General features: G+C 39.6%; 2 protein-coding genes across 2 annotated transcripts; both read left to right on the forward strand.

Annotated features, from left to right (window-relative positions):
* Window positions 1-814: 814 nt before the first annotated feature.
* On the forward strand, window positions 815-11,801 carry si:dkey-17m8.1 (C-Jun-amino-terminal kinase-interacting protein 4). Its single transcript, XM_056380198.1, has 28 exons — window positions 815-925; window positions 2,231-2,599; window positions 2,744-2,938; window positions 3,065-3,185; window positions 3,446-3,516; window positions 3,637-3,701; window positions 4,265-4,337; window positions 4,444-4,613; window positions 4,822-5,075; window positions 5,564-5,621; window positions 5,831-5,983; window positions 6,110-6,152; window positions 6,303-6,430; window positions 6,589-6,642; window positions 7,356-7,496; window positions 7,622-7,754; window positions 7,994-8,080; window positions 8,172-8,219; window positions 8,374-8,515; window positions 8,684-8,726; window positions 8,853-8,933; window positions 9,078-9,145; window positions 9,266-9,414; window positions 9,506-9,677; window positions 9,956-10,069; window positions 10,169-10,267; window positions 10,379-10,468; window positions 10,603-11,801. The coding sequence occupies exons 2-28, from the start codon at window positions 2,501-2,503 to the stop codon at window positions 10,719-10,721; spliced, it is 2,970 nt and encodes a 989-aa protein (XP_056236173.1). The 5' UTR covers window positions 815-925; window positions 2,231-2,500; the 3' UTR covers window positions 10,722-11,801.
* A 1,574-nt stretch (window positions 11,802-13,375) lies between these two features.
* Window positions 13,376-17,928, forward strand: ccdc106a (coiled-coil domain containing 106a). Its single transcript, XM_056380310.1, has 8 exons — window positions 13,376-13,523; window positions 14,025-14,094; window positions 14,187-14,285; window positions 14,377-14,598; window positions 14,740-14,796; window positions 14,948-15,229; window positions 15,354-15,521; window positions 15,618-17,928. The coding sequence occupies exons 2-8, from the start codon at window positions 14,025-14,027 to the stop codon at window positions 15,932-15,934; spliced, it is 1,215 nt and encodes a 404-aa protein (XP_056236285.1). The 5' UTR covers window positions 13,376-13,523; the 3' UTR covers window positions 15,935-17,928.
* Window positions 17,929-18,506: the final 578 nt, after the last annotated feature.

Below are 18,506 nucleotides of genomic sequence, written 5' to 3' on the forward strand. Positions count from 1 at the left end.
GAGTTATAAACTAAGTTAAATTGCCCAACAGTAGGCCTGTAACAAAAGCCGGTCAATGTTTAAAGCCGGTCAATGTTTAAGTCGACTGGCAGGCAAATAATCAACCAAGCCATTTTTCATAAACAGATGCCAAATTGTTTCAGCTTCTCAAATGTAAGATTTTCTCTCTCACTCTCTCTTTTCATTTTTTTTTTTTAAATAAATAATTTCAGTTTGTTTTTAATAACTTTTTTATTGGTTTGGACTATTGGTTGCACAAAAAAAAATTCATTGTGAAGAAGTCACTTGTGCAATGGGCATTGTCTCTATTGTCTTTATATAATAGTGTAATAGTTACACAGACCATTTTGGGTATACAATATTTCCAGTACATTTTCTTGATAAGACTTACGTACTCTTACTTCAGTAACCTTATCAATGGAGGACTTCTACTTGTAATGGAGTATTTTTTAAGTGTATTAGTATATTTAAGTAAGGATCTGAATACTTCTTCAACCACATACTACAAACGTTGTAAACTTTCTCAAACTATTGTAATCAGGGTTGCAAAGGTGACGAAACCAGCTAGCTCTCAGGTATGTGAGGCATTTGAACAGGTAACATACTGGGCCGTGCTTTATTCAGATCACCTGACAGCCCTCTGGTCACATGTCATAGTTCAAGTTTCAGGAAACTTTTTTTTTCTTTTTGAAAGCAAAACTATTCATGTCCCGCCTCTGCTTGTCGCCTATTGGTTACGGTTTACAACAACAGCGCTTTGATTGGCCAGCCTGAGAACTTGTATGTGCCCGTCAGAATCAAACAACACCCCCTACTTTAAACTCGTTTATGTGTAATTGATATCGACCGTCCAAGAAGAAAAACGGTAGGACTTTCTGTAGTTTGAGGCAGAGGAATTAAAGTTACCAAGGAGTCCGCTGTTAAGGTAAGTTTGTCAAACCGCAGTCGAACAGCGCGACGACTCGGCGGGTTTTCTTGGCGCACAGTCACAGCTTTGTAAACTTGCTACCGAAGATCTCTCAAGGTGTCCACTGTCAGTCGTGTTACTAATTCATACAGTATGTCTATACAAGAGTCTCCTCTTCTTAGCTAACCGAGAAGGCTAATTAGGCTAATTATGGACCTATAAAACCTGTCCCTGTCTTTACGCTGTCATGTCTGTGTGTTTACATGTAACTGTTTGTATGTCTGTGAGCTATTTGTGGTGCTGTTACACACACACACACACACACACGCACACACACGCGTGCGCCTCGTTTGCTCCCTGTACATTATGTAATTGTTTTCGGGAAATACATAAATATTTAACATGAAGATGTATCTTTCATATGTAGGTTAAAGGTCAAGGGGTCTTAAAAGCTCCCTGGCAAGACCTTAAAATCAAAACCATTGTAAGAACCAACACAACTTTGAGCTTTCATGATACACCTTGCCAAATATGTACTGTAGTTACTGTAATTAAGGCTGAAAGTAATTATTATTTTCAACAACAACCTGCTGTGTATTTCCTAGATTAGTAATTTTGTCTTTGAGGTGTCAGAAAATTGTAAAATATCCCTTTTCCTGACACTCAAGGTGACATCTTGAGATTGCTTGTCTGAGGTATGGCTGAAAGGATTGGTTGATTAATCGATTATTTGGCTGACAGAAAATATCTGTTGCTTGGGAAAAACAAGTTCAATCTGTTACCTCTGGCACTTTATCACTGTGTTTTGTATTTTGTAGACAAAATGATGAATTTATCAATCGAGAATTGATCATATCGATTAATCGATTAATCAGCTAATCATTTCAACTCCTCGTGATAATGCTTAAATGGCTTTAACCGGAACTAAATCCAGGCATGAATGCGGGACTGAGCACAATCTAAAGTGTATGTTTACATTGCTCTGTGAGCCTAAACACTAACAAGTTACTGATCTTTTAATGAATGTTTTGTTAGTGTTTACCCTGTCTGAAGATCAGCCACTGGAATTTAAATTTCATCCTTACTGTGCAGATGCTTTGATTTTTGTTTGCTGTTAAACAAACCATTTAGTCAGAGATTATAACAGCAGAAAACCACATGACCATGTTCAACCAATTATCATCCTACTGTAATTAGACGGGAAAAAATGCATGTCTCAGCTTGATTATTGCACAAAGCATTCGTCTGTCCTATTAAACTTAGCAGCAGCACAGAAGAGATTGATTATCATTATGTATCATTATATTTTATTTTATTTTTCAGGATGGACTCTAAGACACCCCCTGACAACAGATAAACAACAGTAGACTGCAGTCTAAGAGGATGCTTCCCTTGTCAAGGACAAATGGAACATAAAGTTGCCAAGGATGGGTGGTGCTGGTGTTAGCAAAAATGTTAGAAAGCCATATAAAACCGGTTCCACTAGCGTATTAGTTGGTGAGGAAGTGTAGTCAGGAGAACCTTTTACCACACAATTGTAAGATCATTGAGTTGATTTTGACAGTTAATACAGCAGATAAAAATAATTGGCTGATGGAGTGCAATGAGAGAGTTTTGTGTGGGACAGGGGAGGTGGAGCTGGACCCCAACATTGTGAGTGAAGAGGCAGGAAAACTGTATTCAGAACTACAGGTGAGGCATCTTGTCACGTTATTTTTCTTTTCAATACCATTATTGTTTTTTTGAAAAAAATGCCATGTTTTTCTGAATCAAACTGTTGTTTAAATGTGGTTGTACATACCGAGTTTCTCACTATCCTGCTCTGCACCATCACAGACAGTTATTGAGACCTATGGGGAAGGTGTGGTGGAGTCGCTGGTACCCATATTTGTGTGGGTGCTGGAGGGGCTGGCCAGCTGCAAAACCCAGCTGAGAGACAGGGAGGAGGAGGCAGAGAGGGAGAGAGCTGAGCGAGAAGAGCTGCTGGAGAGATACCAAGCAGAGAAAGCACTGAGGAAAGATAGCCAAGAGGTGAGGATTGATAGAATTTTAAAAATGCTGATGTGTCCGGTGTGTGTGGTATAGCATGATTTTGGTTCAACTTTTTAGCTGTGCTCAAAGCTGTTAAATCATTTTGTTTTGTATTTTCTTTTTTAGAGGTATCTGGAGCTCGATGACCAAATTGAACAGGAGAGGAGAGCCATGAAGGGGAGGGAAAAGGAAATAGAACGACGAGGGAGAGAGCTAGAGAAGAAAGCAAGAGAGCAAGCTGATCAGTGTGAGCATTTGAATATTAACTGTGTCAAATGGCATATTAGCCAAACTCGTAATCATTTCTTTTCATCTTTGTTTTTTTCTCCTCTCGATGTCATTCGTCCTTCTTGTGCATATCATGACTAGATACATTTTAAATGCTGCTGAAGAAGCTATGGTCTACAAAGTTTCCTATGATACTTAATGTGACACATCAGGACTGTGTCTTGTTTTATCGCGAGTGATGCTAACAAGTAAAGCTATATTTGTTATGTTTTCTCACAGTGGTGGCCTTGGAGGAGCAGAAAGCAAATCTGAGTAGAGAACTGAGCACACTGAGGCATACTCACAACAAGGTCAGATACTGCTGCTGAGTCTACAAACCTGTGTGCTGTTGAATCCCCAGACAGTGTGATACAATATTTAGCTGTTTTTTGTCATTATTCTATTTCTTATATATCACTTATCTCCTTTAGTTGGCTCACACTTATCGGGAACTTTTGGAAAGGAGAAAGGATTCTGAAAGAGATTCTCCTTTAAGGTTGTTCATACCACTTTTTTATGTAAAACTAATTTTTATACTGTATATAATGCCTCTCATAGGAAAGCTATAGGTATTCCATGACAGCAGCTATATCGTGAACCATATCTGAGCTACTGTGGGCTGTAGCCAACAACAAATTCAAGAAATTCCACTCTAAGTTTGTCCTCATTGCTACATGCTACCTAATATTTAACAACTGCATATATAACAGTACTGTAGCGATATCTCTGTTTACCTTATACAAAGATACTAAGTAATTAACTTAAAATGGCAGTTTGAGACCATTTCGTAAATGTAAAAGTTTAGTTCTCAGTCATATTTTTTCTATGCTTCATTGATTTTAAATCAGGTATTTATGGAAATGATTAGCTCATTAGCCAGAACTCTGCTATTTCACCTTTATAAGCTTGTTGGTAGGTGCTGATCATAAGTCACAGGGTGTAATTCAGTAATGGTAAAAGTGCTGCAACAAAGTGGTGCAAAGTGTAAGAAAAACACACAATGATATTGTTTGTTCAGGTAACTTTTTGTTTGTGTGTCACACTGCGTGTTACATTCAGGAATCATGTGCGTCCCAAGAATGCTGAATTTCCGTCCAACCAAGTTTTGTCAGAATCCAGTGTTAATGAAAAGGTAAACAGAGTCTCACTTTTTCACATCTATATAATTTTGATAGATCAAGATTTTGGCAGATGAGTAGCTGTAGTGTTTTTTTGTTTTTTTTGTTTTTTTTAAACAGATGATTCAAAGACCATATTCACACTCTGGCCCCCCATGTCTGGAAGATCTAGTAGCCAAAGAACAAAAGACGATTGACATTGCAGTGAAGTCCGACCCGGATCATTTTGTCAGTGATATCATAAGCTCCACTCCTGAGCTGGCACAGTTTCATGGCTGTGTGGATGCAAGGTAATGACCTGAAAACGTAAATTAATTTGTGTCAGTTGAAGCTCTGGGTAGGAAATATGTCAATCAATGATGTAATCATTAACTTAAAAAAGCTCTCTTTAGGTGATCAGCATGTGCGCACACGACACATCAAGCATTCTTGTATTTTCTCATATTTCTTATTCTTTGCCGTCAACATCATCGTTATCATCGTTATCATCGTCATCAGCACCCCAGTTAGACCTGACACCGAGGAGCCGCTGAGAGATGAGTTGGAGGCCAGTCTGGAGGATGAGATGAGGGAGGAGAAGGAGGAAGAGAAGGAACACAAAGTAGAAGAGGGAAACACGCATGAAAAAGTTGAGGAGGTGGAAGAAGATAGCATGGAGTGGGAGCTACGCAACACTGACTCTGTGTTTTCTGAACTGTCTGAGCTGAGTCGGGATTATGTGGAGAGTGTAGACCGAGGGGCCAGTGTCAGAGGTAAATTAAATTCATATAAAGACACATTTCTAGACATTTGTCACAAACTGGTCGATGTACTTTCTCTTCATCTTAACCAGAGGTTTCATTAACAGTTACAAAATACTAACTGCTCAGGAATTACCTCGTTATGATTTTGTGACCCCTCATGGCTGCAGATAACAAAAATCTCAGTAACAATGCCCATGTTGTTTTATAAAGCTTCAAACTAAATGATCACAGACACAAAGTAGGCTGGTTTGTAAAAAAAAAAAAAAAAAAATCTGGCTCTGCTAACATGTAGTGCAAGTACATAAGTGAAAAGGGTTTTCTTGCTTGAGGTTTCATGCAGCTTGTCTTGTTTAGCATCATCCCATGTAGAGTAACTTCTTCTTGGGTATGAATGCAGAGAAAATACTAACATTTAGACCAAGTGTATATTGCTTTTCAGTTTTGTAAAGGGTGTGCATCTGTATTCAATCATTTTTGATACTTTTTTTTCTGTGTAGGCAGTGCAGACCAGTTTGAGGAGATTCTTTCTCATCATGAGGAACTGAAAGTCACACAGTGAGTCCTATATTTAATTTCTATGATCCTGTTGAGTTCTGTGTGATTTTCGAGCACAGGGGTTTTCCAAACGCTTGAAACAAATGAAGTCAGAGGGGGAAATATTACAATCACTAATTTATTTGAAATGTTTAATCCGTTTACCAAAGGGATTGTCAGTTTCTTCATAATGAAATATTCAACTCTAGCTCTGTTTCTTTGTTTTTCAGTGAGTTAGTAGAAGTTGCCCGCAAGACTTTGATATCTCGGGTAGTGGAGCTGACTGATGACCGTTCAGCTCTTAAACTGGAAGTGACCTCTCTTCAGGAAACGGTCTCACGATTAGAGGGGCGGATGAAGGAGAAGGAGGAGGAAACTAAGAGGTGTAGAAGATTGTTTTTGATATTCTCCATGTTTTAAAATCATCAAACAGTTAATGAAATTGTTTGACTTTGTGGAAAAATTATTGCATTTATTATAGTATACTGATGTTCCACTGTTTTTCATAGACTTCGCAAAGAACTGGAAAGATGCCAATCAGAGGATCCTGATGTAAGGAGATATTGTCATTGTCAAACTGTTGTAACAATCTGCTGTAACACTGCATTGGTGAAGTTTTTTTGTAAATCCATTAACTGCTAATTATATAATGATGTGTGAGACTGATACATGTTCTCCATTAAATGGCCTCTCCCTATTCAGGCCTCTCTTCTCACATCCACGCGGCACTTCTCGCGTTCTGAAATGGCTCGTGTTGTTATGGAGAAGAACCAGTACAAGCAGCGTCTGTTTGAGCTGCAGGAAGCAGTGAGACGTAGTCAAACAATCAGGTAACTAATCTAAATAGTAGCATATACTTTTTTGCTGTGTTGTTTCATTCAATTTTAAAGTCTTTTCCAAGAGTTTAACATTTGGGCCAACACAGCTTGCATCAGGTTTTTACATCCAATCTCATTAAGTGTTTATTCTTTTTTTCTTTTTTTTACAGAGCAACAAAGGAAGAGAGGTTAACGGAGGACAAAAGGTCAAGTGTTTGGAGAAAGTAGGTGTTTTTATTATCTCTCATCTCATCTCATTGTCCTCATTACACACAAAACGTTCACAGGTGCAACTTCGCTCCCCAAAACGACAGTGGTGGCCTGACCTGGGCCTGTGCTGCTCTGTGCCAGAGGATAAAACAGAACAGACAATAAAGTCACATTGACATACTGGAGAGAGTTCCTTAAAACAACCTGGAAACAATATAATGTATAGAAAAACTAATAGGGAAGTTGAATTTTGCATGATTTCCACAATATCAAGATGTGAAATTCGCCAAGTTGCCTTGACCTTCTGTTGATACAGCAACCTGTTGTCAGACACATTAAATTATCAGTCACAAAACTAGTGGGAACCATGGTCTCCAGAGTCGCCAAAGTAACGACTATAAAAGTAACTTTGCTTTACTTGAAAATGCAGAAAACGTCAAAGAAAGCAAACTGCTCTTTAAGAGTTCTGTAAGGCAAAGTGAGTGTTTTGAGTGTTTGAAAAGGTCAACAGTGTCAGCTGAGCAATACATTTCTCAGAAAGAAGAATCATTCATGTGTTTGGATTCATACTATGTCTGTCAGTAAAACCACTTGGCAGTAGGTGGACAAGACCGTGGGATTGAAATAAACAAGTGTGCAATGTAATTGCAAGTTTGGTAAAATGTTAGTAGTCAGACAGCGGTTTTATGGTCTGTATAAAATATTGATAATTTTTTCTTTATTAAAGGTTCAACCGCTTGTTTGGCCTATCCAAGGAACCCTTGATCCCACCTCCTGCTTCTGCATTCGCCCTGCCACGTTCGCCATCACTGACTCGCTCCCCTGTGGGATCTCCACAGCTACCGGCTGTCAGTCAGACTCAGGCTGAGTAAGCAACTGTCTCTGGCCATTTCACTCCTGCATATGCACTTCCGTTTACATTATTATTTGCAACAAAATTGAATGATTTTAAAAATCAGTAAAGCTGATAAACACTTGGACCACCCTCTATAGGTCTGCTTCTCCTGCTGCTCTCTCACCTCGTGTCAGGAGGAGGGAGCTCTACAGAGAAATTCGCTCCCACATTTGGGAAACCCTGGGAAAACAGCAGATGCATGGCTGGAGCACACCACTGGCAAATACACAGGTATGTAGAACAGAATGTAGAAGAGTATATAAGACAAATGGGCTGAAAACTTTCCTGGTTTTGATATGAGCTTTTCTTTTTCTTTTTAACCAAACCAAGGAAAATGGTTTGTCTTTAATCCACTGCTAACATTGAGCAAGCTATACCAGAGACGTACTACAGAGAATTTAACATACACAGACATGTATACGTATCCACAATCCTCTTAATATACTGGTGATTAAATGTCATTGTTGCAGGAGTCCCATAAACCTGTCCCAGAGTCTAAAGATGTGCCTGTTCTAGTGCAGCTCAGACTGTTGGATCAAAGAGACTCCACTGCAAAGGTAAATCTTGCCACTGAAATATTCATATAAACCCATAAGATTCACGTGATACCCGTGGTACAGTTAAACATGGTTCCTAACTTTTTTTCAGCTGAACTGTGCAGTTGCAGTCGCACCTGAGATCTCAGGAGAGGCCACAGTAAGTCTGTCATTATCCTGGTTAAATAGCAACTGTAGTCGCACTCTAATCACCATGTACTTGTTCAGTGCCATCCAACCATAACTAACACAGCCCAGGAACAAGTTTCATGCCACTCATCTTTCCAAACTCCATATCCGTCCTTCTCTGCCAGTGTTCTGTGTGGGTAGTTTCTGGTCCTGCCTCCAGCAGTGATATTACAGTGATTGATCCAGCACGGTCCAACACAGTACTGGATCAGTTCAGCCTCCCTCCCACAGCTCCTGCACTCTGCATCTGTGCTGTGCCTCCCATAGGTCAGTGCCAGTACAATGGGCTACAGCAGCTGCCTACAGGCAACATGTCTAATGTGTACTTTTATTATCCCTTCATACCATACTGATATTTTACTGGAAGCAGTGAAAGGTCATCACTGCTTGCTTAGCTTTTTCTTTGAAGCAATCTTTCTTGTCTTGTTTTGTCAGGTGACACTGCTGGAACTGTGTGGATTGGAACTCAGGAAGGAAGGTAGTTCCTGCTGAATAAGCACTGTGTCAACACTGTGAGTAAAATACTTGTTGGCAAAGCATTCTGACTGACTCCCTCTCTCTTTTTCCATCCTCTTCTTTCTCCCACTGCTTCTCTCTCACACAGTATACTGGTACACTCGGCCTCCGCTGGCAGGAGGCGCTGTCTGCAGTCTGTTTCCCTCTCAGAGGGTGTTCATTCACTCACGTGAGTTGTCTGCTCTGTGCTTCAACCACATGTGAATTAGTATTTAAGTATTAGCATTTAATTATTGCCTGTGTCATAATGTGCCACTGAGTAATTTAATCCAGAAATCAAAATGATATACTCTATGTTGACTCAATCTCACAGATGTTCCCAGGGTCAAGTGGTAGCTGGGTTAGCTGATGGGACATTAGCCTTTTTCTCACACAGCTCAGGTAATGGTTTTTCTGTTTCTATAGTTATATCTGACTGTCTCTGGGAATCTGTCTCCATTTTGCTTGATTCACATAGTCAATGTTTTTTGACTTACAAGTAATAAGTGCTGTGATTGACAGGTGGGTGGAATCTGCAGTCACACTCAGTGATGCCACTTGGATCAAACCCTTTGCAGCCCATTCGCTGCTGCCTCGCAAAAGATGGCCGCTTGTGGGTGGGATATTGGAACAGAGTCCATGTGGTTGACATTGACAGCAAGAAGGTTGAGGTAAGAAACAGAGGAGGTACCAAAATTGTTCATGTCTCATGCTCACACCATCTTTGAACTCACCAACATCATCCCTGATCTCACTTTACAGCAAACATTCTCAGTCTCTGAACGCAACGAGCAGCAGGTTCGTTTCCTGTGTGCTGGTGGATGTGGTGTCTGGACATCTTGTCGACTTGACCCAATCCTCAGGCTGTTTGACTGGTCCACTGGACGGCCACTGCAGGAAGTCAATTTTACTGCTTTGGTCACCAAAACATTAGGTGCTGAAGCTGTAACTTTTTATTTTTATTACTAATCAATTTAAAATTGTACAGTGGGCCTTTCTGTTAGCTCTGCAATTTACAGTATCTAAAGAAAAAGCATCATGTTTTAGCTCAAAACGATACTGTTGAGTGGTTGTGATGAACATTTATTATTTGCTGCGTTTATACCCAGTTTGAATTGAAAATAAATTTTTATTTTCTGTATTTGTGTCAGACTGCTTAGAGCTCTTTTCTCGCTAAACAGCTTCAAAACATATTTCTGTCACTCTCTGCAGGCCAACCCTTCCTGACACTCTCACCACTCCAGATCTCGTCTCTCACAGTCATTTCTGGCCGTCTGTGGGTGGGTACTGGAGGTGGTGCCATTTTCTCCATCCCATTATCCATAAGTGAGTTTTATTTAGACTGAGAGTATTGATTGATGGTTGAATTTCATTTGGTCCAAAATGTGCTCTAACAAGTATTACGTGTATCCATAACTTCCACAGCCTCAGAAGCTGTTTCCATCCCATATTGCTCCATTGCATCTGCCCAGCTGTGTTACCATGGACACAGACAAGCTGTCAGATTCATCATTGCTGCACCTGGTAAGAATTTTATAGCAGTAACTGAAATATGCTAAACATTTTCAATAACTTGTTAATTCAGAGAGATCCTTCAGAAAGCAGGTGAATGCTGAATGTGTCTGTGTCTTATAGGTTGTTTGATGACCTCTCCTGGCAGCAACACTGTTACTACCTCTCAGCTTATCCTCAGCGGAGGAGAGGGCTACATCAACTTCAGAATTGGTGAGAACTGGAAAATCCCATTGTTTTGTCAACTTATTTAAATCTGTCAGTTTTGTATTGCGTGTTGAATTGATTTTACTTTTTAGTCAGTGCTTAGTTTATTAAATGCCTAAATGAGCCATTTACTTCCCCAGGAGATGATGCAAGTGACGAATCAGTTGAGTTGTCCCAAGCTACACCTCAACGGTCTGAACGCAGTCACATGATCATTTGGCAGAATCCCACCCCTGCTGTGCCCAGCCCTGCCCTCTGATATTATTCATCTCCTAGTTCTGCGCTTTGAAATAGGATCAAGACGAAGCAGAGGAATACTGTTCACAAGTAAAGCTAGAGACAACATTGGAAATGGTGCTTTCATGGAACTGAATGAACCATCGTCTCAGTGTGGCAGCAATAACAGTATCCTTTAAGAGAAATATAGGATTCACACTGTTTCCTCTTTGTTTACCTCATTCATTTTGTACATCTATCCTTTGACTGGATCATCCTAATGGATGACGATGCCTTACTCTGTCCCTTCACCTGATTTTATATCAATACTGTATAATGGGTCAGTAATTCAGATCATTTTTACCTTTGCACTAACAATGCATTTAGTTTCACTGGCATATAGCTTTCTGATACATTGTTCTACTGCTTCTTAAAGAACATGCAGAGTTGTCGTTCACATCGTTATTCCACCAAGAGCACCAGATATTTCTGTCACTGCATATTTTCATCATAAAGTTTAACTTAATTATGTGTCTGTTCTTGAAGCTGCTGTGTACAGACCGTGTTGTAAACTGTGAACTGGAAACTGGTATTACTCTTCTCTCAGTGTAAAGACAATCAGACCCTTTTGATCTCATCTTCTGATGCTGCATTGAGATTGGTGATAACTTTTGTGATGTGTATTTTTGCCATTTCTGACGCATTTACTCAAACTCTACCCTTCCACATTGCATATGGAGTAATAACAAATAACTGCACATTATAAATGTTTGTACATATGTGTGTCTGATATCCTATCTCCTAAATGAACAATGTCAGTGCCTGTCCTTAGAAATTATTTATTTTCTCCATCAGCTCTTTGCTTGATGTCTTTTTTTGAATGGCATGAAATGCTTTTGGTGTCTTCATTTGTTTTATGTTTTCATTTGATTTCAGTCTATTTTGTAAAATAAGGGAGAGAAATTCTTTGATTGCAGTATTTACAGTATGTGCAATTACAAGTTTGCATACACTTGCTGATGTCATAACAGCTCCTTATCCTTCTTGGACTGTGACTTGAGTATTGGTGTTGACTCCAACTGTGTCCAAACATTATTATCATTAAAAATGTCTTTCATGGTTACTGTAGTAACTTCCATTCTGTGTAGTATTGCCACAATCTGGTGCAGCAGCAAAACACAAACAGAACAGTCCATAGATGAATGAATGACTCATGACAAAATTGACTGAAATATAACACTGCAGATTAAACTTTTTAATCTTCATATACAAGGAATGTATAGCAGTGCACATTACATTATAATCTGGAATGTAGTCCACATAAATTATTAAGCAGAGATACAAATTCTTCCAGTTTTCTTTATGAAAACATGTCTCATCTGTTGAGTCATCAAGTGTTGGTTAACTCCACAAGAGAAATAACAGCAATGACACTCCTTTGCCTAAGGCAGTATTGCCTGTTAGGCACATTGCTTCATGTAACAGCAGTCATAGTCAGTTTTTGGGATGTTTTGGCGCCACCTCTTATGTTGGGCTGCTGTGAGTCCTAGGGAGCCGTATTCTGCGGCTCAGGGAGCGGGCAAGGCGGTCCACAGCTCCACCCACAGTTCCCCCCAATTCCTTTTTGGAGGTCAGACCCTCAATGTTGCCACTATACCACATGACCCAGCCTGCCAGGGACATAAGCACCAGCAAAGCTCCTGAGTAAACTAGCAGATCCCCAAAGTCTCGCCCTTGGATCTCCAGTGGAGCAAACACCCCCAGCAGCAGGGATATCACTCCCAGCAGGTCCATCAGAACAGCAAACACCAGGGCCAGTTTACAGTGGGACACGCCATCATACTTGGGTGCCATGGCTGCACTGAAGAAGAAAGGGGAAGATGTTATATGGAAATGTGACCTTGCGTTTAGGACGTTTCAGTTCGTATCAAATATTTTCAGACTCCACAATAAAAAGAAAAACATTATAAACTAATTCATGGAATTTATCAAATAAAAAGTTATATAGGCCAATAGCATTTTCTCTCTACACCCAAAGCACACATAAAGTGATTTTAAAATAACTTGAAACTATTTTCAATACTGGTTTCTGTTTTCTTACACAGTCAACAGTCAAAACAGGTGCCACACCTGTCGCGTGCTAAACCTTTTCTCTATCCAGACTCAAAACAAGGCAGCAAAGTTTACATATTTACGAATTCATTTTTAGTGAAAACAAAATCCCCAAAAATTCTTACCTTTACGTCACCAGTTTGCTGAGTATACAAAATTTAAAGGTGTTTACAATGGAAACCGTGTGTTTTGAGTCTTCCGGATCTGCTCTATGAGAAGCCAGCAGTCGGCACTGAAACCTGACACCTCGTCACCTGTTCTACCTGTCCTGCAGTTTAACTGGTGTCCTGATGTCACAGCTGATAGTGGACAATGTTTCATCATTGCCTCAGTGCATAATTTGTCTTGGCAGATTAGTTTAATGCTAATGTTATTTATCAAATATTTGAAAACTGTCCCTGTAAGTTTACTCCTCCCAAAATGATTTTTTAAATATATATTATCATACATGCACTTTAAAAAGCCTCGTCGCTCAAAATACTGTCACAAGCTACAGAAAAACTTCACAACGAAAGCCTCTGCAGTACTTATTTTTCAATCAGTACCGTTTACCAAGGACGTTCATTAATTTTATTACATCCGGAAATGACGCAAGAGAGTGTTAAAAAAATAAAAGAGCGATAATTGTTATTGTTAGCTTGTTAGCTAGCAGATGAACTCGAGAAATGGAGATATGACAGAGTAATAACGACTTATTACATGTACACGATTAAGTTATTACAAACGTAAAGTGGTATGTACCAATTTCTGCAGAATATATTTGTAGCATAGAGATTCTGGTAATGTCTGAGTGACGGTATTAAACAATGGAGTGTATAGAAAGAAGGGGATTGTAATTTTATATTCGCAGCTACATTTTTGCTAACATTACATGAGGCTAACATAGTGTGGAGCTAATCTCGCATTCTACTGAGGACATTACCAGGCCGCTACAAACTTGTATTTCAGTAACACATCCCGTTTAACTGCTTCAGTTTATACGTGCATGACCGGAGCGTCACATAATAAAATTAGCTTTGGTTTTGCTGGCTGTCTGTGGATGCATAAAGTACGACAAGTCCACGTTATGAAAGCCTACCGATGACCTGTGCCTGTGCCTACATAAGCATAATATATTTGTGTGACGAAGTCTCTACAGTGCATTAGTGTGAAATGTCCCTGTTGGTTCACATGCGTAGCCTGATGACATTTCTTTAAAACCGTAAACTAATCTAACATTTGTCTGGGCTATGAGATGGAGGACGGAAACAGGACTGATGCTGCTTCCACATCCAAGAGCCACGCAGGCTCACTCCACCTGCAGAGTAAGATTTTAAAAGCTCCGAGTAATGGTATTATTGTTCCTCCTTTAGGTCAAGCTCAACAATTCCTTGCTATGCATATTTTCTCTTCTCAGCTCCAAAAAACGAGGATGCTTATGAAATTGCCATCCCCTATGAGGAGAGCAACTTTGAGCAGCAAGGCTTTTTCAACCAGAGTGATCAGAATTTTGATGGTGAGTGAAAGGATCAATTTATTTACATCTGGTTCACACAAAGTTTCTTAATGATAGCTCTGATTTCCCAAACTATCCTATTTGTCCTCAGATTCACCCCCATCAGCTGGCCCGTCTCCAGTCAACAACTCATACATGGTGATCACCAACCTGCGGACCCAGCTACAGATCTCTCTGGAGAAAAACTCTTGGCTGCAGAAAAGAATTGAGGACCTGGAAGAGGAGAGGGACTTCCTCCGATGCCAGCTGGACCGCTTCATCTTTTCCACAAAGAGCCAGGGACAGGAGCAGAGTCAGAGCCAGTATAGTAACGGTGAGGACAGGGGTCAGGTGTGAGATTAGAACCTATCCAACAAAAATTTGAGAGGTGGCTGATTCGAAACAGAACTCTTGCAAGGCAAGTCTTTCAGAATGGAAAACAAATTTTTACCTTTTGGCATTTGGCTCTCTCTAGGTTATGAGTCCAGACGCTTCAACTGGAGGGCAAGAAGAGAGGAAGATCGTTCTGCTGGTAAAAACAAATATTCGTGCACTTACTGTTAAATCAAGCTTCCCGGCCATGGTTAGATATGGTTGTACTCTAGTGTAGCTTATTTATTGTTTATTAAGTCTACAATGCTCATTGCAGATTCTCAATTTTTATGGCTGCCTTCTCATTTCAGAGCAACAGAAGTCAGATGCACAGCATTTCCCGTCACGTCAGTTTATCCAGCGAAGGCCTGGTCCTCCAACTATGGTGCCTTCCAAAAACCATGTGTCCAGTCCACTAACCAATCAGCTTGCCTCTATGAATGCTTTGTTCAACTCTACACAATCCCAGGCCCTCTTGCAAGGCCATAGTCATAGTACTCCCAGTACCACAGCCAGCGGCAGCAGTGGCAACAGCAACAGTGCTACAAGGTCATCCATGAATGAAATGAGTGGACATGCCAACATAGGTCCAGGTAAAACGAATCAAATTGCATAAAGCTCTGTTTCATCCTAATTAATCTAATAAAATCAATGTTTTATACATGTGGCTTTTACTGACTGGTTTTGGTTATGGAGATAATTTTTCTGTTTTATCAGATTCCCTTTCACTCCTGGGAGAATCTGACGACTACTTGGAGCAGGACGGGTACCTTGAGGAGGAAGAAATGATATCGGGGGAAGATGTAATGTCAGACACCATTAACAGCAATAGACACCAGTTAAAGAGAAGGCGAGTCTTCCGAGTCCCTAGAGAGCGGCAGAGAGGTATGTGACATAATTCAACATTTCAGTGTCATTATTTATCCATAATCTGTTATGAGGCTGCTGTAGCTAAGTCTCTTGCTCACACTTATTCTTCAGTAAAAGATGCTGCTGGAGTCCTGTTTCGCTACAAGAAAATCCTGCTTACATACCAGCGTCTGAAAAATATGTCCAAAGCCTTCCAAATCCATGGTGTGGACCGCAACACAGTGGCTTCCACCACACCCATTGCTGAATTGCTGCTAGTTGCCCCAGAGAAGGTGGCGGAGGTGGGTGAGTTTGACCCATCCAAAGAGAAGCTGCTGGACTACGCCCGGCGCTGCTACACTGCCCTCGATGAGGAGACACTCAGCAGGGTGCAGGCGCTAAAGAAGAATAACCTGCTCTTGCCCATCTCCTACAGGTTCAGACACTGAGGGGAGAAATAGCAAGGGATAGGAAGTGTCTCTAGAAAACAGATGGAGTTGGTGGTTGAGAGAGGAAAGGAGAGGAGAAGCAACTGGGTTCTGCTGCAGCAGGCCAGCTCACCTCCGAGGAACAGAGATGTCCAGAGGGAAGAGGAAATATTTTACCAACTCAGCATCGTGGATATGACCATGTAGGCTGCAGCTGAGATCTTTACTTTTCAGACAAACAAACTTTCCACATCTCACTTTTATTATAAATACTGAACAGGTGTATCTCGTTTCTTTGACAAATCCTCACCATTGTTCCAGTGATTTTGAGGATGTGGGAGTGCCTGCTGCAGCCCGAAAGGGAAAGAAACATGGTTTTTATTTCTCAAAGATCAAAATAGCATGTCTGTGTGATTCAGACTTTGTGAACAAGAATGTGTCTTCACCAACCAATCAACATTGCTCTTATACGTTTCAGCGTTTAGGTTTGCAGAGACACACAGACATTTTCTTTACTGTAGATCTGAATCAGTTTGAGGCCTGGAGTTCATAAACTGATTGTCTAGATCATTTCAGCTCTTGGCAGCCCAAGTGATTTATAAGCAAAGCAGTTTTTTTTATCACTTTACTTGCGTGCAATTTTGACACAGTCCTAAAAATATGGTAATCACAGTGTCTATGTATGTTAAAATGATGCTGCACTCCATAGATTTTGCCATAGTTTTAAGACTTTGTCACCAATTCTTTATCTTTATATTGCTCAATGTGTCTTTGTTCTGTCATTTTTTGGCATTTCCATTATTTTATCAATCTTTTTCACTTGCCTTAATGCAATTTTTGTGATTTCCTTGCATTAGAGATGTCTTCAACTGTTCTGTTTCACTTTCACTATCTGAACACCCTCTGCATTAGAATCTGGGAGTTTTTTGAGTTCTCATTGTCTTTCCATTTCTCCAGTCTTAAAATAGGTGTGATCTTGAACTGACTATAGTAAAGACTAGTACCACACTTCTGGCAACAGGAGCCACTAAATTTTATTTAAGCGTCAAAAACAGACACAAATGTTGGTGATATTGTATGTGTTTGTGTCTTAATAATAAGGCCACCTGTTGGTCTCGGGCTCAGTTTTAACAACAGTACTGCTGCATTACTCTGTTGTTCCACTAGACATTGTACCAACCTGTTTTGTAATTATCTGCACTAAATACACTAAATGTCACTTCTTATGCTTCTGGTACTGAGGCTCTTTAAATGCTTTTGTGACAGTAAAACCTTTTTGTAAAATACGGTACAGAGAATTTACACTTATTATTACTAAAATTACTATTTGTGTAACTTTTGGTTCCTTGCAGAAAAATTGTGGATATTAATCATACAAACAGTTTTATTGTGTGAGTAACAGCTAAAGCAGCTAGCTTGTGCACACAGAGGATCTATTATTGCTTCCCAGTGTCTCACCAAAAGTGCATGTGAAAAGAGCTCTTTGATGATCCATAGCTTATAGAGGTCTTGTCAAAATTCATAATTTTCAAAGTGGCAGACAAGTTCATTATATTGTATGATAATGTGTGGTGTTTACGCCAGTACAGTGAAATGATAAGATCTCATATATCAAAACAGATGAGGTTACAATGGAATACAATCACTTCAATTTTCATACCTTAATAGACAATTTTCCTAAAAGTAAACAGACGGGTACTCCAATTCGTATGTAAGGTGCAGTGCAACTGCTAAACAGACCTTGCAAAATCATACCAGGGTGCAGTGTTTTAAAAAATAATCTGTTTGTCTCATTTTTATGTCTCATATATATGTATATTGAGGGAAATGTGTATCTCACTACATGCCAATTATAGTGAAACCCAAATGTCATGAATGCATTTGATTTCTTACAAAAATGGAGATTTATTAATCTGTAAAATCCAATATCACCACTCACTGAAAACAAATGTGTATGATTCACAGACAGTACTGTTAACACAGAAATGTAATTAAAACATTTGATTTCTTACAAATATTGTTCATTTCTTATTCTGTTCTATCCATTATGATACCACAGTGGCTATTTTCACTTTGCCAAAATCAGTCCTGCTTTGATCAAAGTACAAGGTGAAGAACAACAATGGACATTCATCATATGGAGTTGGTAATCTGATGAGATTCTGCATGAATTTGCATAATTATCAGGTAAAATTTATTTATTTTTAAATGGAGATCATGGCTTTAATGTAATTTAACTGCCCCTTGTTGTAGTATGTTCTCCTGTGGAGAAGTGTGGCAGACATTTTTTTCTTCCAAACATCAGAAACTATATTACGCAGCAGAGGTCTTTCAACTGAAAGAACTGTATCCTTGGAGGAACATTGAATGGGACATTTATGATATAAAGTGGAAGTTAACAATTTTAGTTTATTTTTTTCAGCTTGTGTTTACGTTATTGATTTATTTTCTTTTTTAAAACATTTATTCCCTGTCTTGTCTCGAAACTTCACTGTCGACCTGCTAGATAAAACTTTGATCCCACTTCAGGCGTCGTATCTTTAGCAGACGTTAATGAAACATAACTTAGTGGGATAAAGAATAAGGAATGCGC

Source organism: Seriola aureovittata, chromosome 7, assembly GCF_021018895.1.
Source record: "Seriola aureovittata isolate HTS-2021-v1 ecotype China chromosome 7, ASM2101889v1, whole genome shotgun sequence".
In the NCBI taxonomy this organism is placed as follows: domain Eukaryota; kingdom Metazoa; phylum Chordata; class Actinopteri; order Carangiformes; family Carangidae; genus Seriola; species Seriola aureovittata.